General features: G+C 47.7%; 7 protein-coding genes across 7 annotated transcripts; 3 read left to right on the top strand and 4 right to left on the bottom strand.

Annotated features, from left to right (window-relative positions):
* Positions 1-839: 839 nt before the first annotated feature.
* Positions 840-1802, top strand: FPOAC1_004788 (uncharacterized protein; the record flags this gene model as incomplete). Its single annotated transcript, XM_044849327.1, has 2 exons — positions 840-1404; positions 1480-1802. The coding sequence occupies 2 exons, from the start codon at positions 840-842 to the stop codon at positions 1800-1802; spliced, it is 888 nt and encodes a 295-aa protein (XP_044708037.1).
* Positions 1803-3013: 1211 nt separating this feature from the next.
* FPOAC1_004789 (uncharacterized protein) lies at positions 3014-5727 on the bottom strand (the record flags this gene model as incomplete). The annotated part of the gene is made up of 5 exons (XM_044849328.1): positions 3014-4694; positions 4742-5174; positions 5233-5273; positions 5328-5448; positions 5691-5727. The coding sequence occupies 5 exons, from the start codon at positions 5725-5727 to the stop codon at positions 3014-3016; spliced, it is 2313 nt and encodes a 770-aa protein (XP_044708038.1).
* Positions 5728-14140: 8413 nt separating this feature from the next.
* On the bottom strand, positions 14141-14896 carry FPOAC1_004790 (uncharacterized protein; the record flags this gene model as incomplete). Its single annotated transcript, XM_044849329.1, has 1 exon — positions 14141-14896. One exon carries the CDS (start codon positions 14894-14896, stop codon positions 14141-14143), a length of 756 nt encoding a protein of 251 aa, XP_044708039.1.
* Positions 14897-17266: 2370 nt separating this feature from the next.
* Positions 17267-19771, top strand: FPOAC1_004791 (uncharacterized protein; the record flags this gene model as incomplete). Its single annotated transcript, XM_044849330.1, has 3 exons — positions 17267-17815; positions 17866-18763; positions 18819-19771. 3 exons carry the CDS (start codon positions 17267-17269, stop codon positions 19769-19771), a joined length of 2400 nt encoding a protein of 799 aa, XP_044708040.1.
* A 533-nt stretch (positions 19772-20304) lies between these two features.
* RPL37 (60S ribosomal protein L37) lies at positions 20305-20942 on the top strand (the record flags this gene model as incomplete). Its single annotated transcript, XM_044849331.1, has 4 exons — positions 20305-20308; positions 20401-20463; positions 20635-20706; positions 20797-20942. The coding sequence occupies 4 exons, from the start codon at positions 20305-20307 to the stop codon at positions 20940-20942; spliced, it is 285 nt and encodes a 94-aa protein (XP_044708041.1).
* A 563-nt stretch (positions 20943-21505) lies between these two features.
* On the bottom strand, positions 21506-22431 carry FPOAC1_004793 (uncharacterized protein; the record flags this gene model as incomplete). Its single annotated transcript, XM_044849332.1, has 3 exons — positions 21506-21784; positions 21841-22125; positions 22192-22431. 3 exons carry the CDS (start codon positions 22429-22431, stop codon positions 21506-21508), a joined length of 804 nt encoding a protein of 267 aa, XP_044708042.1.
* A 632-nt stretch (positions 22432-23063) lies between these two features.
* On the bottom strand, positions 23064-23762 carry FPOAC1_004794 (uncharacterized protein; the record flags this gene model as incomplete). The annotated part of the gene is made up of 2 exons (XM_044849333.1): positions 23064-23496; positions 23629-23762. The coding sequence occupies 2 exons, from the start codon at positions 23760-23762 to the stop codon at positions 23064-23066; spliced, it is 567 nt and encodes a 188-aa protein (XP_044708043.1).
* Between the last annotated feature and the right edge of the window lie 1051 nt (positions 23763-24813).

Here is a 24813-nt window from a genome sequence, read left to right on the forward strand (position 1 = left end):
CATGCGTGCTGATAATATATACGCCGATATTGAGGAGAGACTTCTTCCTAAATATAAGAATCCCCAGAACCACCTTCAAGGAACCAGCAGTCAGCCTGGGATCTAACTGACTACCTATGTAGTTGAACACAGATAACTACAAATCAGCGACTTTGAATCATCAGCTGACCAAGTTATGATGTCAAGCAAACTACTGCATCTTGGCAAAAAGGCACATCGTGTAAGCGCGCGTTTTCTCTTTTTCTGACGATTTGTAGTAATAAACAAACTGTCATAAGATACAAACCGCTTACTAAATTTAATTTGAGAATCCATAGAATCGTAGGTCACTATTCTTCAAGACCTCTGTGTTGTTTGTAGGAACGGAGTGCAGTTGTGGCACTGCACTCTTGTAATGGCCAAGATTATATAAGAAGTTTTGAAGAGGCCGAGAAGGAACAAATTGAAGAACAACAAGTTGCAGAACAACAAATCTTAATGCTGCCCTCTATGCCTGGGTAGAATGATGTCACCTGGGTCATACGATTCCTGTTGCTTCTTCGGCTTAGACGTCACAGCTTGCCCAGGCAGACTGCAGCAGTGAATTGTTCAGCCCAGCTTGGCCCAAACATGAAGGATCTGAATCCAGGACCAACACGACCTTCAGCCTTCCAAAGCATCAAATCAGCTCGAACGATATTTCAACGCCAAGGCTTGGCATTGAGCATCCTCTTGGAGGCCCAGGCTGACTGATGTCGATCAAAATGCTGGATACTATAATAATGCTTAAGTATCCCACAGACATAGGTGATTAGTTCATGCGTGTTGTGCCTCTCTTCTACTTGCATCGCTAATCCATCATGAAGACAGCAATTTTACTACCAGCCTTGGCCTCCTCAACCGCTGCGTTTCGTGGTGGTTATGGTGTCGGCGGAGCTTTTGAAAACATGACCACCAACCAATGGCAAGCTCGTTTCGAAGACGCCAACGCAACGGGAACATATTATTTCGACGCCTACAATGTATCAGAAAGTTTCCCGCCTAACAAAACCACCAGCGGCTGGTCGGCTACCATTCGCGTGGCTAATATCACTGATGATCCTGACCCAGAGAGCATTCCCTATCCAGGCACCGACATCAGTATCAAAGCTCCAGATGGGATGAAGCTACCGGAGTCCAACTCTACCGGGTGGCAGGCCTGTGCGACTTTCTGGCCTCCTGACCTTCTCACTTCTGGGGCAACGAGTGATGCTCAACACGATGATGGAGACTGTAGCTCTTTTCTTTCTCAAGAATGCATTGGAGCCATCAAGGCTTCAGCAAATGGCTATATTGGCAATGGAGGGAGATGTACAAACATCGCCAGTATCCCTTCTTCGTGTGAGAAGTGGTATGGGGGGTTGGGGACCACAGGTAGTGGCAGCAGTAAGTCTAACTTTTGAGCATTGTCTTTTCTTATTTCTTCTTTCTTTCCGAAACGTGGTCTTAACTTTGATATAGTTGGGAACTTTAGTAGGCGCTTCAACGGCAGCACCCTTTTCTCCGAGCGTCCACAGCTCATAGGATCAAGTGAGCACACGAAGACTGAGGAGGAGGCTTACGAAGAAGCTGTTCGTGGCGTTTGGACTGTCATAATTAACTGGGGTCGCCGTTCCTCGTTTTCTTATAGTCCTGGTGATGTGTTGCAGCCAACAGTGTTGTGCTTGCGTACGAGAAATATCACAGAAGGAAGCGAGGATCCCAATGCTGGCTCGAGAACAGTAGCCTACGTGCCTATGGCGCTGTTCGTATCCACGCTGGCTACAATCATGTTAGCATATTAGGAACTGTAAGATAACAAGTCGTTGTCTGCGATAATTAGTAATCATTATAGTATACACTTTCTCCAATACTGATCCATCTTGATCAAAGCCAGTTACCGTGCATGACCGGGAGAGCCAATGCTAATGTCAAGGCCGACTCAGGAAGAGAGGCATCTGATAAGCGCAAACAACGAATAAATTAATAATGTCACGGGCTCCAGGCGAAATCCGACCGGCTGCAGCGCTTCTTTTGGCCACGCACTTGATGATACCAGCGGATACGTTGTTAAACATTCCGAAGCAGACATGGGTCACTTCAAAACGGGATCTGCTTTGGATGTAGAACTTCTTTCAATGCATTTCATCAGCGCCTACTAATGTTTTGTATCTATGTAAGTTTCCAACAGAAACTCTCGAGCCTCATGGACAAGTTTCCTACTCGCATCCCACGACTTCTCGCAATGAACAGATTAACCAGAAAAAGAAACAACCATCCTAATCTAATTTGCTTGTGTAAACCCATCAAGAGCAATGGCTCAAAGTCCCTCCCTGTTTGCTACCTCCATCCGACCTTTTTTTCATGACATTTCCATGCAAACAATCGGGAGGGCACTTCAACAATCAAGAGAAACAAAGATATGCTTGGCTTCTGCAATGCCTTCATTCCACCCAATCGCTTATTCCCAAACCGTCCTCGCAAAGATGGGCTTCAGTCGTCGTTGGGATCCCAATCCATTGGTACAAGCTTATCTCGACAGAGCTTGCAACAACAGAGGGTTGATTATATGCTGAAAAGCACCAGAACGTGATCCATGATTCCAATGCAGTATTACCAAAGACAGGCTATTCTGTTTGATCGTTCAGTGTGTATGTACGGAATGTGTTGGGAACGGAATAATTAAAAAGACGTCGAGTCTGAGAATAGTCCAAAGTGACTGTGACTTTTGTCGTGTCGTTGCGTTTTTTTCGATGGAGCTGCGGCGTATAATAAAAACAAAAAGAAAAAGGGTCGTCTTCGCCGAGTGGCGTGTCGTATAGTTGTTCAAGCCAGATGAATAGATGTAGTACAAATGGCCTCAACAGGTCCAACGAGTAAACCAATACATGGCCCTCTGTTGGCGGCATAAAAAGCATAACCGGAACTCCATAACTGCGAATATCAGAACCTCGAAGCCTCGTTCGTCCAAAGCTGTGCAACAGCTGCCCCAACATCACCACCGACAAGGCGTGTCCTAACGCACACCGATCGGGGGTCGTGGAGGCAAGCTGCCCTGGCTGCTGTTTGCAGACTGTTCGGAGTCAAATTCACCACTGCCCGCGCTGGCGCTCGCACTACCCGTCAGACTGCGAACATTCCTAGGCTTAGTTTGATGGAGGGCGCTCACCCCTATGTGCTGTTCAACTTGTTGTGGTGCTACTGAATTTCCTTGCCCGGGAGGGTGTCGGGGAACAGGTTGGCGGACACCATCAGGAGGTGATGGCCGTCCATTCATACCGGGGCCAGGACCATAGCCACCTGGTGGCGATCCCCGGCGGCTACCACCACGCATCGATGGAGGGTAGGGCTGCCCGGGGGATTGGCTCACGCGTCGAGGGAAAGCACCATTCATCCCGGGAGGTCCGCCAGGACCGGGGCCGTACTGCATGTCGTCTAGCCTTGAGGCTGTCAGCGAATTTGCTCGAGAGCCTGCATTCATAGCTCCGCGATCGACTGATCCATATCGATCCGAAGAGCAGCTCATGAGAGGATCTTCAAGGATGTTCTCAGTGGTCATAGAGCTGTGGCCGACCTGACTGGATCGATTGCGTCCGAAGTTTGGTCTGAACCGACCACCCCTGGTGGGAGGTGGCATGTCATCTGGGTTACGGCGGAATTGGCCAGGAGTAGGTCCTGGGGCCTTTCGGTTCTTTCTTGACGTAACACTCATCATGTCAAAATTGTCTGGGTCAATCATTGGGGCGCCAGTGTTGGCTGTAGGATCAAAGTAATCGTCATCGTCATCATCGTCGTCGTCAAACACCTGCTTGCTGTTGCGCATAGGATGAGGACCACGACGGGGACCGGGGCCGGATGGGGGGCCGGATGGGGGTGGCCCACGGCGCATTCGCATCTCCTGCTCGCGGAGAGCCATTTCTCGCTGCCGTAGAGCCATTTCTCGCTCCCTAATGTTGATATCTGAGAGATCGCCGGTAACGGATGGTTCAGAGCCTTCAGGAATATCGTCGTAAAGCACCAGGTGAGAGAATTCCTCCAAGTTGGTCTCTTCCAGCGAGCCTCTCCTTGAAGGCTGACGCGATCCACCTCCATTAATAGAAGGAGGGCCTCGGCCATAGCCGTTGGGTGGTCCACCGTTCATGGGTGGTGGGCCACGGCGCATACCCCCTTGGCTGAAATTTGACGAGTTTCGGGGTCTGGGCTGACGAGGTGGCATTCCGTTGCCGTTAGGCATTCCGTTCATCATAGGGCGGTGGCTGTTCTGAGAGGGCATTCGGGGAACTGTCTGCGCCGATGGGGACGCTGGCGGCATTATGTTCGCGCTCGGGTCGCCAGGCTTGGGTCTGTTGCGGTTGACAAGATTGAGGTTATGGAGAATTGAGTAGAGCGTCTCAATCCTGGGAAGTGTCATGTTCGCGTCCCTGGCCAACTTGATGGGCGAGCCTAGGTAAGTCTCGACTTCCATCGGTCTTCGAGCAACATAGTCTTGCCACATAATGCTCTCTCCTGAAGTCTTGGTCATCTCATCCATTGTCTTCTGCTTGAAGTCGTGTTCAAATTTGCACCCACTGGCGTTGGCTAGACGAAGCAGTTCATCAATGACGTCCGAGACCATGTCTTTAACACCAACCTTTTCCAAAAGCAGGGCATGATTGGGCGTCTCAAAGATAACACTGATGGGATGGAATGCTATAGGGCTGTTTTGCGATTAGCTAGGTTATACTCAACGATGCACAAGACATACCCGATGACTCTCTCGTATTGCTGTTGACGAATGTTTGGCGAGACCTTGCACTCTACCTGGCCGGAGCTGAGTGTCATCGCCAAAGCCTGTGCCATATCCTCCTGTATAGTTTTGGGGATGTTGTTGGGGGTACTGGCTGGACCAATCCAGATATCGGTTGGGCCCTTGTGTTCGAATTCACTCTGGCCGAGTTGTGTGAGTTCGGCACCTGAAACGAGTGACAGGACTACATTGGTAGGAAACCTCTCTTCCAAGGCGGCTTCAACACCAAGTGTGTGTGTTGTGTTAACGAGGATGCATGTATGTTGAGGAGTTACGACCGAGTCGATGACGGAGGCGAGGTCGTATACATCAGGTAACGCCTTGACGCATAGTACTACATAGTCGAAGGGACCGTCTCGTGCGGTGGCGGCATCTTCGGGATTTCGAACAACTGCGAATGACATGTCAACATACTGCAAAGAGAAGCTCGATAGCAGGGAAAGACATACCATGTCGAGGCTTGAATCTTTCGTTACCAAATGTCGGGGACCTTGAGGCCTTGGTTAGCATGTGGTAGGAAATTGAATCAATCTGATTCACTTACTTGAACGAGATTCCATATTGTGCCACATGGTCGTAGCCAGACTTCCAAACGAGTGTCACATCACACGCATTGGTGGCCTGGAGTCGCCATGATAAGAACGCTGAAACTGGATTTCCTCCCACTGAACAAACAGACATTAGCTCGCGGTTCGCCATGATGGGCAGCAAAGGCGGGTCGCCACACTAACAACCGTCCTGACGGTTGCCGTGAGATTATGAACGCAAACGAGTGAATAGAAACGAGGGAGGTAGGGAAGATGACAAGAGGCAGTATTGAACTAATGAAGGAATGGTAGGCCAGCTGGTTTCTGCGTGAACTAGCCCTAGATTTGAAGGGAGAATTGTAAGAAAAGAAACGACAAACCTGATAGAATCTTGAGCCGGGGCGATACAGGCGCCATAGTGTCTGGCGGGTCCAGATGTGGAATAGTGGCCTAGGCCAGTGATGGTGTAGCGGAGCGGTTTCTAACGACGGACCCGTAGCCTCGGGGCGTATATTGGGTACCACGACACAACGCAATGAGATCCGGAGTACCTCCCTAGTGGATGGCAGGGTAGGGATAAGCTTCTAGTGACGATGATTGTCGTTTTCTGAGAGTGATAATGTGAGCGACGAGAATGATACGAGAATCCAAGGCGATAGTCCAGCTCAAGTGTGCATGTAGCGGCTCGGAAGAAGGTGATTGTCGAATAGGAACGGTGCCAGGAAGGCGTCGCAGGCGATAGATGATGGCGGTAGAAGTGACAGCCAGCTGTAGAAACAACGAGCGACAGGTTCAAAAATCGTGGCGTAACCGGCAGGATGGCGTGCCAGGGGTGTTCTGTAGTGTTGTTTCGTGCGTCAATTCGCGATAGGTAATGAAGCAACGAGAAGTCGACGGTCGGTAAGTAGTGAGTGTGACGAGTGGGACGAGAGCTGAGATGGTCTCGGTGGACGCTGCACCAAATGGGGGGTGGGAGATTATCTGGGGATCGCAGTCGGACAGATTATAGGAGCGAGAGTGGGTTGAGCTGAGAAGCTGCAACAAGAGAATTGGAGCTCGATCAAGCAGGCTTAGAAATCTCACAGCGGGCGCGGATCAAGTTGCGCGGATTTGGCTGGGTAGGTATCGGTGCGGGAACGGCGGGCCTCCGATTTCTCTTTCGTAGTCGTACGTACTACAGACGAAAACTGCCTTGAATCAATCAGCTTCGGTTTGATGAAAAATAGAGGGTCCCTCTCGGTTTCTGATCTGAGCAACAGTACTCTGTACGGTGCAGTGCGTGTTGGCTGTGTAAATGATGATATGGCCCGTGAATGATTGGGTCTCAATTTGGATTGAGGTGGCAGGGGGGGTAAGGCGCCGCCGAGAACGAAGAAGCGTAGTGCCTACCTAGAGTGTACTTGGCAAGACAACCACTGCAATCTCTCTCTGGGTACCGGGGGTATTCAAGAAGCTATGCAATGCGATGCTCCGGGGAGGGGAGGCTAGGCAATCTTGACAAGAAGGAAAGTTAGAGGAGGCGTGTGGGAGAAAGGGAAAATGCGAGTGGACAAAGATAGGCCAACAGAGTAGGTACCGGGGACCAAGCTTGACAAGGGGCCAGTCTGAACAACAAGCAATAAGTACGTGCTGTACACACTATGTAGCGACGAGGTAGGTATGTGCAGAGAGGCTTAGATACAGGAATAATAAGACAAGGGGACCCCGGCCTCGACAAGGTAGCGGCATGTGCGATTTGCGGGAGTGGCTCAGTCCGAACAAGTGAAGATGGATATCATGAGCTGTCAGTGGTTGGGAGGATCAAATTGGATGACAGAGGATGGATGGGTGATGAAATGAGATGAGAGGAAGAATGTATATGATTGCGGTTGTGATTTTGTAAAGAAGTGGAAGAAGAAGAAGAAAACCAATGCCACCCGAAGAAATGCAAAAAACCCGTATTTGATTCTGCTGTGGCCAGAAATGCCAACGGGAGACAAGACAAGGGATTGGCGATGAGCAATTAACAGAGAGAGGGGTGGGCTAGGTCGTGACTTGTGTGAAGGAAGGGATGGAGAATGGGGTGACGGATAGACTTTCAAGTCATGATGAGCAGCAGATACTTGTCTGCATGCTACATAAACTTAATTGATACGAGTTGGTAATGCTTCGCCCTCTGACAGTTTGTTTCACAGTAAAATTTGATCAACTTACAATTCTGGTGATTTCCTTGCTCCCTAAATCAGTCCAGTGATTTCCTTCAATTGAATTATTTCTTAACCCAATAACAAAAAAATAAAATAAAAACCAGTGGCGTGGGAGCAGTGACGAATATTGACGAGGACGGGGACACGGAAGGCCTTTGTTCGTTTCGAGATTTGCTGTTAGTCCACGAAGCGCCGTAGCATGGATAGGTCGTATGTACCAATACTGTACTGCAGAGATGCCCTGGCGAGGAAGGATCGGTTGGTGCGAACTGTGGGCGGAGCGGGCGGTTCTTGAGAGGACCCAATGAATCGAGTGTTCCCACAACAAGAGAATGTACGGGAGCTTAAGCTTGATTACAAGATTATACAGACCAAGAACTGAACTGTTCCTGCTGTTGAGGCTTAAAGAAGGATATCCGCCGATACTCGAACAAGTCAATCCCAAGCTGTCTTAGTGTGCAGTTGTTTCGTTCGCCCGAGACAGACGCCTGTTCTGTCGAATAATTCGAAATTAATTAATTAATCACCTCAAACGTCCAGAACGACCAGAAGTTTGAGAATGATAACTCAATGTTGTTTGTCGTTCGTTATTGTTTTCGAATAGCTCGATCGTTATTTCGCTGTCCGCCTTGTCAATGGTTTCGTTTCAGTCGAGTTGCTCGCTTCGTCTTTGCTTTGCGTTTCGGCTGGACTCCGCTCTTGATTTCTTTTCCACTTGTGTCGGTAGGTAGATTATTTCCCCAGACGCCACCACACTGCCCGAAATATCCAAAGAGGGGAGAAAGAAAGAAAGAAAAAAGACGTCAAGCTGCGAGTGGTCGATCGTTGATGCAGCAAAACCGAAGTCTACAGGATTCAAGAAAGTAAAAAAGTGAAAAGAAAGGAACGAGGGAGGAGAGGAGGAATTGCTGTTCAGTCAAGGGAGAAGGAAACAAGGGGAATCAATGAGGCACGGTCTACCTTCATACATACGAACATTCTACCAACTAATGGATACGAAGCAAACCCCAGAAGCGAGAATCTTCCAACAGTAAATCAATGGCACCCTGACTCGATTGCCTCAGCCCATCTAAGCCCAAACCCAAACGGCCTCACCATCCACACACACACACAAGGAGAGACCAGATTTGCTATCGTGATCCCCACAAGCAGCATTCCGTTCTCACATCCACATGCGGCACGGGGCTGCGCTGATGTTAAAGAAGCAAACTACAGTACAACACGCCAATGTAACGAGCAGAATGATGTGATGTCGCCATCCGGATGTCTTCTATTGAAAATATAGTCAACATGCAGATAACCAGTTTCTGAAACCCCTCAACAGTATGACCTTGTCCCAATCTTCAATAAAATTCTCTACTATTACGACTGGTTTTGCCTTGCTGACATGGATGCATCAACAACGGAGATTTTGCTATAGTATAGGTAGTTAATAGCGATTGTATACATACATGTGTATTGATGTGGGTGTTCCTCTAAGTATAATGTCGGTTTGGATCATTTCAATGGGTTTTTGACATGGGTTCCTGTATCCAAATTCGTCACGACATATAGTAGCATCGCATTATTATCAAGAAAGCGAAGCGACCACATGCCAAAGATAACATACATCCATGACTTATCCGCTCTAGCCAAGATGCAGGGAGACCAAAACCTCGTGTAGAGTTCGACGCCGTGGAGCATTGCACAGCACACGCAGGCATCCCACAATGCTGCGCCACGAAGAGGACAACAGCAGACGCAGAATAGAAAGACCACCGACCAAGTATAATCAGTGGATAAACGGAATAATTCCCACCTTCCACCAACCGGGGATTAATAAACCTCCTCCGCTTTGGGTTGTGCGGGCAAAGAAAGCGGTTTCTTATCTACCACCCTTTTTCACATGAAAGGACTTTGATGTATGCACCCAATTGCTTCTGACGACCATAAACGCAAGTGTAACTTGTCGAAGCTATATCGAGTCGAAGAAGACGATATGCAAAACATTCATCTGGTGTTAAAGTTTTGAAACAATACATAGGTACCTAGGTAGTTACCAATTGTCAGTTGCTTCAGTGGGGTCGTGCCCTGCTCTAGGTAGACTCTATTTTAGAACCCCAACAGCCTTGACTACTAACCTAGTAGGTATGGCTGGTTCGTTTCAACGGCCACTTCTTGATTGGGCTAGACTAGTAGCTTGTCAGCAAATTCGCGACTTTTTGATTTTTTTTCCCATCTGAGAATGCTCTCAACCCAGCAAACATTGCACAATACATTGACAGTAGAGAGGATCTACTTGTCCCACTCCTACTCCGTAGATGCCTATAATAGCATCCTATCTCTACGGTGAATAGATGGAAATCAAGATTCAAGCTGCTAGCTTCCGTCCATCGTTACACCCAAAAACCGGAATCTACATCCCCGTCTATACTACATGGCCTAGAGTATAATTAAAGTTACAGACTTTGGTTCTGTTCTCCTCTTAAAAGAACATAGTTAGGTATGCATGAAGAGCTACGAATATTACGGCATCGAATTTCCTCTTCTCCAGGCACGTATGGAGCTTTGGCAGTAAATCCCATGCCTAGAGTCCTAACGTTTACTCCGCTGCCATAGCACGATTATCAGGGCTACCAGGGGGTAAACTTGTCTTTACCCAACGCCAAACTGGATAGTGTGTGCCAGTTACTTGGCAGACTGTTTAAACTTCTTTAACGATTTCACAATATCACTGTTGGAACTTGTGAGGTTTTTTGACCAGGTACGGAGTACTCTGTAGCAGCCAGTACACAGTTCCTTGAATCAATCTCTTCGTCTCAGAGCAGAACAGAATAGAAAAGAGCCCGATGATAGACTAGAGACAACAACAAAGTATCGCTCATGTACCTTTGAGGTACTTACTAGATCGATCGTGGATCCTGGGCATAATCCCTGTCTTGTCGCGCTGTACCTTGCAGGCCAAACCCACATTCCGTCACCATCCACTAATTTAGTAGTTACGAGTACGCGTCTCCCAGTGTGGGTGGTCCAAGTATGTATGGACGCGTACCTACTGGCAGAGGGAGTAAAACAAGCTTTTTTTCTGTTGTTGTTTATGTTCCCTCCTGGACACCTCCCTACTTGTAAGCCCCTATTTCCTTGCAGTCACTGCTTATTGTTCTTCCTCTTCGGAATATGTTGTTTTGCTATGAAAGCTGTGAGGTGAATATTCGTCTTCCGGATGGTCCGGCAGTAGTTTATGTCCAACGGCGCAGTCAATGACGTATGATCGGACAGGGCCAAACTTCTTTAGACAATTTTGGCAGGACGATGAAATGGACATGGGACGAGTTTCGATTTCTTGCCAGCTAAAAAGGCCAGGGTCAGGGATAAGGACCGAGTGTTGGCGTTTTTCCAACGTGGGTGAGGTCTACGAAACCACTCCTATTTTAGTGAGCGAGGCTCAACGCTGAGCCCAATGAGGCTACGCTGCAAAAATACACTTCCATGCCCCGGGATAGACCGTTCAGACTAGCCGTCCTTAGGCGTTGCTTGATCCGCTCTGGTCCGGCCAGTTACGTTGCTTTCTCTCTTTTGCATCGTCGATCTGCCGACCTTGCTCTTTGTCTGCTGCCGGCTACCTGGCCCTGTAATTGAAGTTATCGACTGGCTGCAGAATGTACTGCGCTGCACTGTAGCACGCTTCACTGCTTCTGTATGCACCGATAACAAACCCCAGGCGATGAGCTGGTCAGCATCACCAATATCACATCTACACCGAAACTTGGCAGAGAAGCTGTAGTCATAAATATTAGGAACTTAGGCAGTCAATATTAATCCTTGGAAGGAATGAACCAAAAACTCTCGCCTCCCTGTGTTGATGGATCCATCCTTTCTTTCGGGTTCGGTTCCACCGGAGACCAGGTAGGCTTGGGCCTGTCTGTGTCTGTGTCTAGGTCTGGGTGTTCACGTATCCCTCCCATACTTGTTTATCTGCCGCTGCTCATTCATATCACAAATTGGCCTGAAGCTCGACGCATATGTGACATATCTGTTTCTTCCCGCTGTGTCCGCTCCACGTCTGAGTAGACAAAGTGAGGCTGAAATATCAGAACTTTCTGTGCCCAGACCAAGGGTGTTGGAGAGTTCTCCAATCACACATGGGCTCAGCTATGAGTAGCTACAGTTGTTGACGATCCGCTCATCAATATGTGGACATGCCAGTCAATAAACAGATGAGAATCCGACAAAGGGACCCTACCAGATCTCCCATCATGATCTTGAACCACCTACGGGTCACCGTTGTTTAGTATGATCTACAAGAGATGGGCAACCATCGCTTCATCCTCGCTTAGGCATCGCTTAATCGTTTGGTGCTGGAAACACAGATTCCCTCGACACTATTGGTTGTCATCCCACCCATCGACTCGCATTTTTCATGTTTATCCTCGGCAATAAAATGATGATTATTTCATGCTCGGTCATTTGGTGCAGTGGCTGGTATTCGAGTATGGGTTTTGACGGGCCTTTATCTCCGGGCAGTGTAAGTATGGCATTCTCATCTTCTCTTCCGCCTACACAAGTAAGTAAGTGTACAAGGCTGAACTGCGTCGATATTGGCTTTCCAGGATAATATTGATCATCCCGTCTAAGCTGAAAATAAAAACAAAAAAACGGTCGTGGCCTGAACGGTGTTACGCTGGACCCAGTAGTTAAGTGAAATGGGGCGCGTGCTAAATTTGACATCACAGGGGGATCTTCAACCCAGGTACCCAAGCGGGTCTCTCCATGGGATTTCTAGAATATTGCATGTGCTTGTCAGGCGTCAGCACATCATAGACTAAAGGACTGTACGGAGTGTACATAGTCTACCGTACCTCATCATCCGCTTATAGCACGGTTCAGAACTTCAGTACCTACGGATACTCCGGCGCTGATCATGCATGTCTTGGTTACTTTCCACGTATCCCTGCGACAACAGGATACTAATCCGCGATGTGTTCTGATGTCTAATTAGGACACCATGATAAAACAAGCAGTTTGATGAGGCATGCAGAGATCGACATGTCCAGGAATTGTACAGAGTACGTAGTAGAGTTGGGAGAGAAGATATCCATTTCGTAGCTAATGTCACTAATTATATACAAGATAAACATACTGAAACAAAATGACTTCACACACTGTTGATCTACTCACGTTCGAGTGATTTTCATAAGGTCATTGTTCCATATCAGATTGTGACTGACTACATTGCAGTGCCGATACTGGATTGAAATAAGGACCTTCTGTCTGTTGTACAATTAGCTGCAATTGAAATGATGGGATTGCGTTAAAAGCTGTGATAACACGAGCATTCGCTTTTGTATAGGGTAGGCACATAACGATTGATGGATATGGTGTCAACAGAGACATCTCAAATGATTTATTCTCATATAGCAATGCCTAAAATAAAATGATATACAGGATTCAATCTTATCCGTATTTAGTTAGGCACATTTTCAATATTGAGTGCATGTGAGCTGTATCTCTCAAGAAGTCTCTGCTAAGCATTCGCGATATATGTTCACGGTCATTAACCAGTGTCTATCACAATAACACAGAAACCTGAATTCGGCATATCGAGAGATACTCAATTTATCTTTGCATTCTTCGACTGAGCTGTTCGCCTATGAAGAAACGAAACTACTCAGGATAGAGGTTACGTAGCAGTGCTGGGCAATTAACAAAGACTCGAATCCAGTTAGCCATAGAGAATGAACGGGATGCATTATCAGTATATGCAGAAGAAAGTCGCAGCACAACAGTGAGAATGAACTTCTAGAGAACACTGGAGCTCGACTGTTGTACAAAGTTCGAATGCTTGGAGGTCCGCTTGTACATATGCTTCACAACGTGGCAAGCGGCCAGCTGCATACCCGATGATGCATGTAACAGGTGTACTGCCGCGTTCCGAAATCTAGTGCAGGAGGATTAACTTCTCATGACTTGATCAAGGTTGGGAAGACCAGGGCTATCCAGGATAGGGGAATATTCAGAATGAACAAGGGTTCAGCAGGAAAACTTGTCGACCTTAAAGTCATATTGGTTTTACATTTTGCTGTAGATGCCATGACAGCAAATAGCTACGAAGTCAAGTAGACATCATGAATTATAGGTTGCAGGATTGAATATAGACCGAGGCTGATAACTACCGACATACATTGAGCACCACCTGAGAGTCCACACCGTTTTGAGTCTGCAATTGCTGTAGTACAACTCAATCCTGCAGTGATATATACAGAAGGCCATTACTGGAGAGTGAAAGAAGCTGCTCGAGGCATGGCTGTCCTACAATAAACGAAGCTGTGTTACATAGAGCGTATGCTGATGCATTATGGCGTCAATCATATTTTGGCGAATGCTCGCTTTGGTATACTGGGGCCATTGCTCGAGTCTTTTGTGTGAAATAGATGAAGGCGTTCTCGTCTCACCACCATACCAGAAGCCAAGTGATCATTAAGCTGTTCTACAAAAGTGCACTGTGTAGTGTGTTTGATAGTGTGTAGATATAGTATCTGTATACCAAGTGAAAGCCCCCATAGCAGCGTGACGTGGATGACGCGATAGGAGTAGGCTTGAAATGCAAGAGTGCTCCTACATGCCCGGGGTTTCCCATAGCCCTCCCTATAGCTACCCAACTTTTGCTAGTTTTCCTCTGTAATCGTTGATAGAGCAATGATGCTGAACTCGAGGTTACCATCGGCAACTTTGGTGTACCTCTTGACAGTTGCCTCAAGGGCTTGTTCACTAAGGAGATCATTCCCTTCATCCAAGATACCGCAATCGACTGGCTCGCCCCAACCTCCCTCCAGGTCATAGAGATGACCGTCTGAACCTTTGACGAAGCTGATAAAATGATACCCGACAGGTTCCTGGCTCGTAGGTGCTGCAGAATCACCCGTCACAGCTGCGTCCATATGGGCCTTTTCCAGTTCGACGGAATTGTAGAGGAAATCGGCACGTGCAAGGGGCTTAAGGTCCTGTGTTTTCTTGATGATATTGTCCAGGAGCGAGTCTGGGTTGATAAAATCCTTGGCCGTACCGTTGCTTACACTGTGTAGGAGAGCGATCAGCCCACAGGCGTGTCCGATAGTCTGTCTATACCACATGACAGGCTCATCTGGGCCAGAGCCATCGTATGTTAACTCTTTTGAACCAGGATCGCTTTCCCGAACGCGAGCCCACATAGGCGCAGGAGTGATGAAGATGAGGGCGTGGACGGGGCGAGGAATCATGGCCAGCAACGCAGGCTCGTCAACGCTGTAGACATCGTAGAAGCCGAGTTTCTTGGAGATGCCTAGGTTGTGAATGAGCTTGGTGAACACTTCTGGGTTGTTCTCGAGCGGGATGAATGTTTTCGTTCCGTCCTTGCGGAAAGTCACTCCTGGAGTGGTCGACATGATGATGGCTGACAATGTTCAGATCAGAGTAATAAGCGGGAATGTTCCTTTACCCCGCGCTTGATGTTCACTGATCCTCAAGAACTCTGCTGGTTGGAGTTAAAGGCAACAACACAGAATAAGTGTTCGTCGCGTTAGTCATGTTAGGCAGGCAACACTCGTTGCGTCACCCTCATGCCTCCAAACCTACTAATAAGGGTGTATGTTTGTAGGCACAGATTCTCAGAACTACTACTTACTTACAAACATATCTGCGAAGTAAACGAACGTGCTACAAAAAAACCTGCAGAGATTAAATTCCAAAAGCATCGAATAATGTTTAAATCGAGCAACCGGGCTGTTCCTGAAACGAAGTTATCATCATTATCCTGCAAAGCAAATTATGCAAGCCGCGTAATATACTTCACCATACCTTTTTGAATACACATTTTTTAATGTAAATTCTACTGATAATACAGGAGTTAGTAATAGGGCATAATGTCTCATCGGCGATACCTTTGGCTATATTTGTCGTTGCCAATTCATACATGTTGTTACTGACTTGGAAGCCCTCAGACAGTAGGGCACAAGAAAAATCCATATGTGTGGCCAGGAGGACTCACACTATTCTTAACAATGGGGAGATATAGAACTATACTTCGAAGAGTTATCTTGAAGTAGCATCCCACCCATATAACCACACGTAAAAGGTTGTACTGGTGAAGCAGCCAATGTTTTCGAAGAGTCGTTGTATTTGAGCGTCACTTACACGAATGACCTGACGTACTACACCGTCATCCAGTTAGGTCCAGGAACCACTGAGCAGTATTACACGGATCAAAGCCACAACTATTACTTAGGTAGTCCAATACTCTGTAGTAGTAGTATTGCGATCATAAGAGATCGCAGTCAATGGACATTTCTTACGAAACTTGCCGATCGCCCGTTGACAATTGCGAAGATCATGTTTGACATTTTGGCAGAAATTCCATGGCTATGAGTGGGTTGGTCAAAGGTTCCAACACCTTTTGGTTACGATGTGAGCCGAGCTGAACAAAAGTTCGCCACGTGATGAAGATTGGCTGGAGACAAATGGAACCATCTTGTTTAACGAGGGACCTTTTGCTGAGTTGGATGAGTTTTCCATATTGATCGTGGGACGATTAAACCAAGACATTCTCATTCTTGCTCTATCTACCGATGGAAGAAGAGGGATTTTATCAGTGCGAACTCTGACAAGACATCAGTCAAGAACGTTAGCGAGATTCAGCCAACCTCGACCTTAGTAGCCACTCCTAGTCTGTGTTCCAGAAGCGCGCTGAATTAGTCTCAAACCCGACATTATGGCGAGAAGGCAAGCTCTCAGCACTGTTAGTCCGATAGTTGGCTGGACCCTGAACCGATCAGGAATCATTCAGCAGATGATTTTTGTTTCTCTCTCAGCATGATTTACAGCCGGGTGTGCCGTTTATGTAGACAAAAGTGCCAGGCTGGGGTTGAGTGTTTTAAAGCTAACACGCACCATCAAGTGAATTTTCACTTACCTGACGGTTATCTTATGGGCCGAGGCTAGTCCTAGAGGGGCTGGAGATAAGCCGTTTGTTCTGGAGGTTTGAGCACCATCTGAACCAGGGTTTATTGGATGAATAGAATAAGATCTCTCAAATGGCGTGCCAACATTTGGATGTGACCTTAGAGGAACATGACTGGACTGGGCTGGACTGGGCTGTTGTCAAGATGCGCTATCTCCCGAGAGGAGATAGACGTTGCATGGCTTCTTGTTCTTCAAACTGAAGCGTTTGCATGCTCGAAATGTCTCCCATTTTCCGATTCAAAGAATTGACCAAACAGAAAACGTGAACAAGTCTCCAGCTGTGTTTTCAACAAAAGGTCCAAAAAAAATAGAAAACTGAAAGGCCACAGAAGGACCATCGGAGCTCTGCAGTTGACATGGTCTAAGCTTGTTCTATCCCTAATCAAGAAGGTGGCCTAGATTGAACCATGCCGTTGTCCGTGATAGCCAATGCATTGAGAACGACACTACGGCCCAAGTCGTCTAGTACCAGGTTCTGATGGGAGTTCTCAAGAGCACAACATGGGGTGCCAATCTTTTCTTCGCGGGGAGCGACCCTCCTTGTCCCTTGGGGCTGAGAATCCCCCCCAGTTCCAGTCCCAGTCAGTCTCAGTCTGTATAACCACACCCGCAAAGCAGCAGCCGCTGTCGGCATCGTCTTTTGCCTGCTTCAACATCACCTCACGACACCATAATATCAAGCCCAGGCTGTTGTTGTCGCTGTCATAGCGGGTTTAAACCCACGCACTGCTGTCGGTCTGCTGTCGCTTTCGCTGTAGCTGTCCGTTGCTATCTGCAAAGGATATCTATCAATCGCCATGGCGCCCTCTCTCTTTCGCAAGCGCCACGAGGCCGAGGATATTATTCCTATCCCCGGCCCCCTCGAGACTGTCTCCGCCTCCGGTCGCGATTATCTCGAGAACCTTCAACAATTCGAAAAGTCGCACAAGTTCGATCCCAACTTGCCCATCGACGACCTCACCGATGTTGACGCCGCTATCGCGACAGGAAACGCTGAGAAGGGAATTGAGATTGAGCATGCGCTCATGGAAGATAACAGTCCCTATCCTGAAGTCCGATCTGTCGTCCGAAACTACGATGTTGACGTCCCCGCCAACACCATCCGTGCTTGGGTCATTGGCCTGGTTCTGTGCACTATCGGCTCTGGCGTTAACATGCTCTTCTCGCTGCGAAATCCTAGTGTCACGGTCACTACCTATGTTGTCCAGCTTGTCGCATACCCTTTTGGTCTCGGCTGGGACTTGATCATGCCCGATCGTGAATGGAACTTATTTGGCCTCAAATTCAACCTGAAGCCTGGTAAATTCAACTACAAGGAGCATGTGGTGATTGTCGCCATGTCAAATGTAAGCACAGCTTCTTGATACATCTCAGCATTCACTAATTCCACATTAAGGCTGCCTATGGTGGCGGTGTCCTCTACGCAACCGATGTACTTCTTGCCCAACAGATTTTCTATGGTCAGGAGTTTGGCTGGGCGTTCCAGATCCTGTTCGGCATAACTACTCTTTGCACTGGTTATGGACTGGCCGGTCTTGCCCGTCGTTTCTTGGTGTGGCCAGCTGCCATGATCTGGCCTACTGATCTAGTCAACTGCGCCTTGTTTTACACGCTTCACGACCACTCTGGTTCCGACCCCACCAAAACCAATGGTTGGAAGATGGGCCGTTATAGATGGTTCCTGATTGTGGGATGTGGAGGCTTCGTTTGGTATTGGTTCCCCGGCTGGATCTTCAAGGGACTGTCTTACTTCACTTGGGTTTGCTGGATCGCGCCTCACAACGTTACCGTGAACAAGCTCTTCGGTGGCATGACTGGTTATGGCTTGATGCCCACATCCTTCGACTGGACCGTATACAGCGGCTACCTTCAGTCTCCTTTGATCCCGCCATTCCACGCCATTGCCAACGTTCTTGTGGGTATTGTCGTTTTCTTCATCTGCATATCAATGGGAATCCACTTTACAGGTACATGGTATGCGGATTACTTCCCTGTCCAGTCATCTGAGTCCTACGATAATACAGGCGCCATCTACAATGTCTCGAGGATCCTTGACAGCAACTTCCACTTCAACGAGACAGCGTACAAGGAGTACTCGCCGCTCTTTTTGCCGACACAATTTGCTCTTTCGTATGGATTGTCTTTTGCAGCTGTGACAGCCGTCGTCGTGCACGTTGTACTCTACCACGGGCACGAAATCTGGAGACAATTCAAGCTCGCCCGTAACCAGGAGGATGATGTCCACATGCGCCTAATGAAGAAGTACCGAGACGCAGAGGATTGGTGGTATGCTGGTAAGTTTAAATCCTTGATATTTCATCATCAATGAGTGATACTGATGGTAAATAGCCCTTTTCATCGTCATGGTAGCCATCTCGATTGGTGTCATTGCTGGCTGGCCGACTGGTTTTCCTGTCTGGGCTTACTTCATCTGCCTTCTCATCCCCGTGTTGTGGCTTATCCCCATTGGTGTTGTTCAGGCCATCACTAACATTCAGCTCGGTCTCAACGTTTTGACAGAGTTTATCATTGGTTACATGGTTCCTGGCCGTCCCATGGCTATGATGATGTTCAAGAACTACGGCTACATCTGTATGGGCCAGGCACTCTACTTTGCCCAGGACCTCAAGCTCGGTCATTACATGAAGGTCCCTCCTCGTGTTATGTTTTCTTCGCAGCTCGTCGCGTCTATTTGGTCGGCTATTGTGCAGATTTGTGTGATGAACTGGGCTCTTGGCCACATTCCCGATGTTTGCTCCATTGACCAACCCAACAATTACACCTGCCCAGGAGGTCGTGTCTTTTACACAGCCTCTGTTATTTGGGGAGCCATTGGCCCAGCCCGTATCTTCAGCCACGGTGCCATTTACTCATCTCTTCAGTGGTTCTGGCTGGTGGGTGCTGTCACACCTATCATTACATGGCTTCTCGCTCGCAAGTGGCCGCGTTCAATCTGGCGCTATGTCAGCACCCCTCTGATTTATGGAGGTGCTGGTATGCTGCCTCCAGCCTCTGTCTACATTTATCTCTGTTGGGGTATTGTCGGTGCTTTCTTCAACCGGTTTGTCAAGAGGAGATACACTGGCTGGTGGCTGCAGTACAACTACGTCACATCGGCAGCTCTGGACTGTGGTCTTATCATGTCGACCATGGTAATCTTCTTCACACTGTACTTGACGAGTGCATCTCCTCCAAACTGGTGGGGAAATTATGGTGCCATGGAGACAATGGATTGGAAGACGCATGCTATTTCAAAATCGGTGCCTGAAGGAACCATTATTGGACCCTCAACATGGAACTGAAGTTTCCGACTTTATAAGAGTATCAGTTATGAGCATCTGCTATATGTGCTTGGAAAGCGAGGCTTTTGGCGATTGATGGTATATAGGCGTTATGGTCTAGGCTGTGTGTTATTTTCATGATGATTTTTTTTGGTTACATGTGCGAGATACCTCAATGACGGTTGATATTTATTGACGTTAATTGATGTTAAGAAAGATTCAGTCTAATGATATAAGGAAACCAACAATTCAATCGAAAAACACCCAGTCCAATCATAGGTACATTCCACTTTAGGTAATTCATAGGTACCTAACTGTCTATAGGTACTTAAATATTGACCAATAAACGAACAGCTTTGATCAACCCACTCGCAAGATGGAAGGCACGACCCAGTCGCTCTTGCCCCAGTCACGTGCTGTCACATCACATGACGATCGAATACTGCCACACCTTCCGTTTCTTAGGGTTCCAAATTCGCACTCAGCCAAAAAAGGTCCCAAATTGAGAATTTCTCGATCGCCATCCAACTAACCGCCCAAACACCACAGCCAAGATGAGTACGTCGCCGTCTGTCAGCTGCTGCTCGCGAAACGACAGCAGATGATTCTCTCGAAAGCAATTCCGCAGTTTTGCTAATGCGTCTCAACAGCGAAGGGTACCTCCAGCTTCGGTAAGCGTCACAACAAGACGCACACCCTGTGCCGACGATGCGGTTAGTTCTTATGTCCTCTGGTCTCTCCGTTCAGGCATCCCTCGATAATGAAATACCCGACAAAGAAGAACGACATCGAAAATTGGACGGTTGCGAGTGTTGAAGAATGTCTGGGCGGAGGGGCTTGAAAATTATTAAAAATGGATCGGGAAACTGATGCGATATCTCTAGGTCGCCGCTCTCTTCACGTCCAGAAGCATGAGTGCTCTTCTTGCGGTTACCCTGCTGCCAAGATCCGCAAGTGTACGTGAACACCTCAGATATTGGCCGACAAATTCGATATCGAACAAACACCCAATACTGTTGAACTGCAGTACTGACCTAGCTTTACAGACAACTGGTCCGAGAAGGCTAAGCGAAGAAAGACCGTCGGTACCGGCCGCACTCGCTACCTCAAGGATGTGTCCCGACGATTCAAGAACGGTTTCCAGACTGGCACACCCAAGGGCGCCCGTGGCGTTACTGCCGAGAAGGCCTAGACGGGGACTGCATCCCTTCTGACCCCCTCCACCACTCTCCGGCCCTATCCCTCTTCTATCACGGACGTTCGAAACACCCATTCTCGAGCACGCACGTATCAACAATGACGGTTCTCTCATAGCGTGAGCTGAGACCACAGGGGAATCTGGTTGGAACTGGAGTAAGGTGGTGACTGGGGCGGTTGTGTTTGTTGGTTCGTGGATGAAGGACCTCTAAAGGGACGGCTTGGAGCATGGGCACGGTGTTTTACATGTTTGAGCAAGGAAGTAAAAAAAAAAAGAACCCCTTTGCTCTTCTGAGATTCCATAGGGTTTCGGTTACGAGGTTCTGAAATGGCATCTTGATTCTGCATGAACATACCCATAGCTCTCGGACAGGATGTGCGTGAGAAAACACTTGCCCTGGCAATTGACGCATTTGTGCATGATACCCTTACAATCTGGTAGAACTCAAAACCAACTCGGCGATAAGCTGTCATTTACGGTGATCAAGCTTGATTTTTGCAGCATATTCACGACTGTTATGCCATTCTCAGTATTTGTGTTTCGTCGTATCTAGATTTTCATGTCCCCCTCTCGAAGACTTTGACACCACCGTCCGCAACAACATGGTAAAGATATTCAGCAGCACCTCCCGTTCCTTCGATATCAGGTCCCGTAATACGGACGACACCACTGACATCCCTCGCTGTTCCTGTGTCTAGCATGCGCAGAGACAAAATAGCGTCAGACGTATGAGCGATCGAGAGCACAAGGCTGCCGTGCTCTCGTTCGAGGGTAGTAGCTTGGGCAGCAACCAGGGGTGTGTCAGCAGAGAGTGTGAGGAGAGTGCTGTGAACAAGCTGAGAGATTTGAGTTAGATATTGTCATTGACCTTTACGAGCTGATATAAACTCACACTGCGAAGGCCGAGAACAAGGTTTTGTAATGCGAGGCTTGTGGTTGACTCATCAGTAACAGCAAGTAAGGCATCAAGTTGGTCGATGATGAGAACTTTGCGTGAGGCTTTCAAGTCCCCAATAGCACCTTCGATTTCCTTCTTGATGTCCGCAAGATTGGTACCCCGTAGCACTCTCTCTTTGCGTGCACCTGGTGCTTGGGGCTTGCTGTCACCGTAGATTCCTGTGAGTCCATCTACGAAAGCGAAGCGTCCTGTTCTGCTGTGGGCATCTAGATCCAATCCCTGGAGTAGTATGAGTATCTTTTCTCATGTATTTATGAAGAATTGCTGTAAGACAGGGGAACTCACCAGCTTCGTAGAACCCTCTCTCCAGAAAGTGCCATCTCTCATAAAACTGACCAGCACCACACCTGTGTCTTTGGTGCTCTCGTCGCCATCTGTGCTTCCTCTCAGGTATGAGTACACATGTCGTAGAAGCAGCCAATTTGAACTTGCGCCGAGTACACTTGTGACAAGATTGAGTGAGCCTTCTGTGGGAAGAGCAAGATATGGCTCTATTATATGAGGTATCCGTGACACAGAAGCCATATTGTGGGTTATATCAATGTACCTAGGTTGTTTGGTCGATATTAAAGATTTTGAGGTTCGATTGTACTGTGCGAGAAGTGTCATAGTGGAGCGTTGCGGGAGAAATGACCTAGCTCAACACTGCTACCAGGCATACCTTAGTACCTTAGTAGGTAGACTACCTCCCAGAACTCTTATCGAATTGTTGAACTTATCGGATTTACGAATGTAGTCTACTTTCTCGAGATTCGCATAAAGCATTGCGTTTTGAAAAAGAATATAATTTCGTGTTCCCTTCATTGATTAATGTCTGGTATACAATTGCTATTATGCGGTCCTGAGGTTTAACACAAAATGTGTGTGGGCCAAGTCTCCTCGGCTGTATTATTGATTGTCCAAATTGCAAGATGCCTGTGGTGTAATGTGATGCATCAAACAAAGGTTTTACTAATGGACGACGGGGAGCTACTGCTGTTTGTTTCTACCATTGTGTTCCCAACTGAGAAATGTTCACTGGAGATATGCTGGGGGCTAAAATATAATCCCAATAATCAGATGCTATAGCATAACTTCTCAACAAGACTCATATGGAATTGTCATAGGTACTTGGTGACATTATAGATAGTGGTTTGTACATAATCAAGTTATGATTGTCATGACTTGCTGAACAAACCTCCAAAGAGCGATGATCCTCCTCCGCCTCCTCCACGGCCTCCATGTCTCCTCGCTTCGATTTTGATCCATTCCTTTAGGAAATCTCGATCAGCAAGCTTTCTGGCATCAGAAAGCTTGGTAGCCGTCTGAGCTTCCCCGCCATCAAAGCTCAGAAGCGTGGGGATGCTGGTAATCATGTAAGTCATGGCCAGGTTGGGATCTCCCGACATGATATCTGGTGAGTCAAACTCGACAGTAGCAAGAGATACTCCACCTTCCTCCTCGCCAACACCAGACCTGACGAGGTCGTGAAGGAGGGGACTGACAGCTTTGCATGTCGAGCACCACGAAGCGGACCAGAAAGTCAACAGGGGTGTGCGGGACGATGTTGAAAGTGAAAGGTAGGTCGAGAAAGAGTCATTGTTGCGGACACTAGCTGGCGGTCAACAAACAAGCTATTTCTCGGCGTACGAAGACACAGACAGCGATCGGCAAATAAGGGTTGCAAACGAGGGAACATGTGCGGAGACATGTGATCTGTCAAAGCGACGCGATTCGACTTACGGGGCATATATTTGGTTCTTGGCCTGTCGCGGTGTGCTTGATGAGATTGAGGCTCGCTGAATTGAGACAGCCCGCAAAGAGGATGTTTTGCCATACAACGGACGTAGTCCGGCGCGTAGAGAAAATGTGTGCATTTTGGTACGGTCTGTGTTGATTTCAAGGATACAAGGATACAAGAAAAAAAAGTGTCAAAACACAACAATCTAACAGTGCAGTACAATTGATTGAGCCTCAACAATGGGTGAACGGGATGAAACCATGGAATGTGAGCAGATTCTCGAGGTGAGACATGGTTAGGTAGCTGCCCAGCCTCAGCAATGATGTAATACTGCTTCTGGCATACCATATCTCCCGCAGCGACCCTTGGTCCAGTGGCTCCAGGACCCTTCGATAGGCGGGGGTTGCAGAACCCACTGGGGACAGTTCACAGTAAGATAAGCCAGTAATAGGACGCACGGGACACCGTTTAAACGCCATAAGTCGGTCACGCGTGCAGCATCTACAATAAACGAAACTTGGTTTAACCTGGAATCGATCGTGTTTAATGACTCTGCCGCCGCTCCCGCTTGTGACTATCGCTATTGTTATTGTCACCAGGCCTCGAATCCTACCATATTGGATGCGTGGGAGTGGAGTTGGGCCCCGGTGATCCAACGTTAACCTTACTCGTGTTAGAATGGCAGGCTGGACGAGCTGTTGAAAATTAACCTTTCATGCTTGGCTTTTGCTTGGGTCTGCCCAGCGCCCTTACCTATCAAGGAAGATGGACGGACCCCTTGTTCATCTATCTCAAGTACCGTATCTGCCTACTAGGTACCTGTCTAATACACATATATCTAGATCATCGTGCCCTCCCTTTGTTGTCGTACCATCTCCCTCTCTCCGTGTGTATACCAAGACTCGAGCGGCCTCTCCCCTTCGATTTCCTTGTTTTCTAGCTATCATATTGCCAGGATTCTTACTGTCTTTGTTCCTGAAGGATTTGACGACAGCCAGCATACACAAGCGATCTTCACACGGCACTCCACAATTTATTGGACCTTTATGCCTTCCATTGCTTCCTTTCACTAACAACCTGCCTCCCAACCTTTCCATATCCTTCCTACCATAAATCCTTCACCTCCATCTTCATCTGCATATGCCCTGAAATTACCTAGAAATTCTTCATCCTTCATCCTATTATTT

This window comes from Fusarium poae, chromosome 2 (assembly GCF_019609905.1).
Source record: "Fusarium poae strain DAOMC 252244 chromosome 2, whole genome shotgun sequence".
NCBI classification, from domain to species: domain Eukaryota; kingdom Fungi; phylum Ascomycota; class Sordariomycetes; order Hypocreales; family Nectriaceae; genus Fusarium; species Fusarium poae.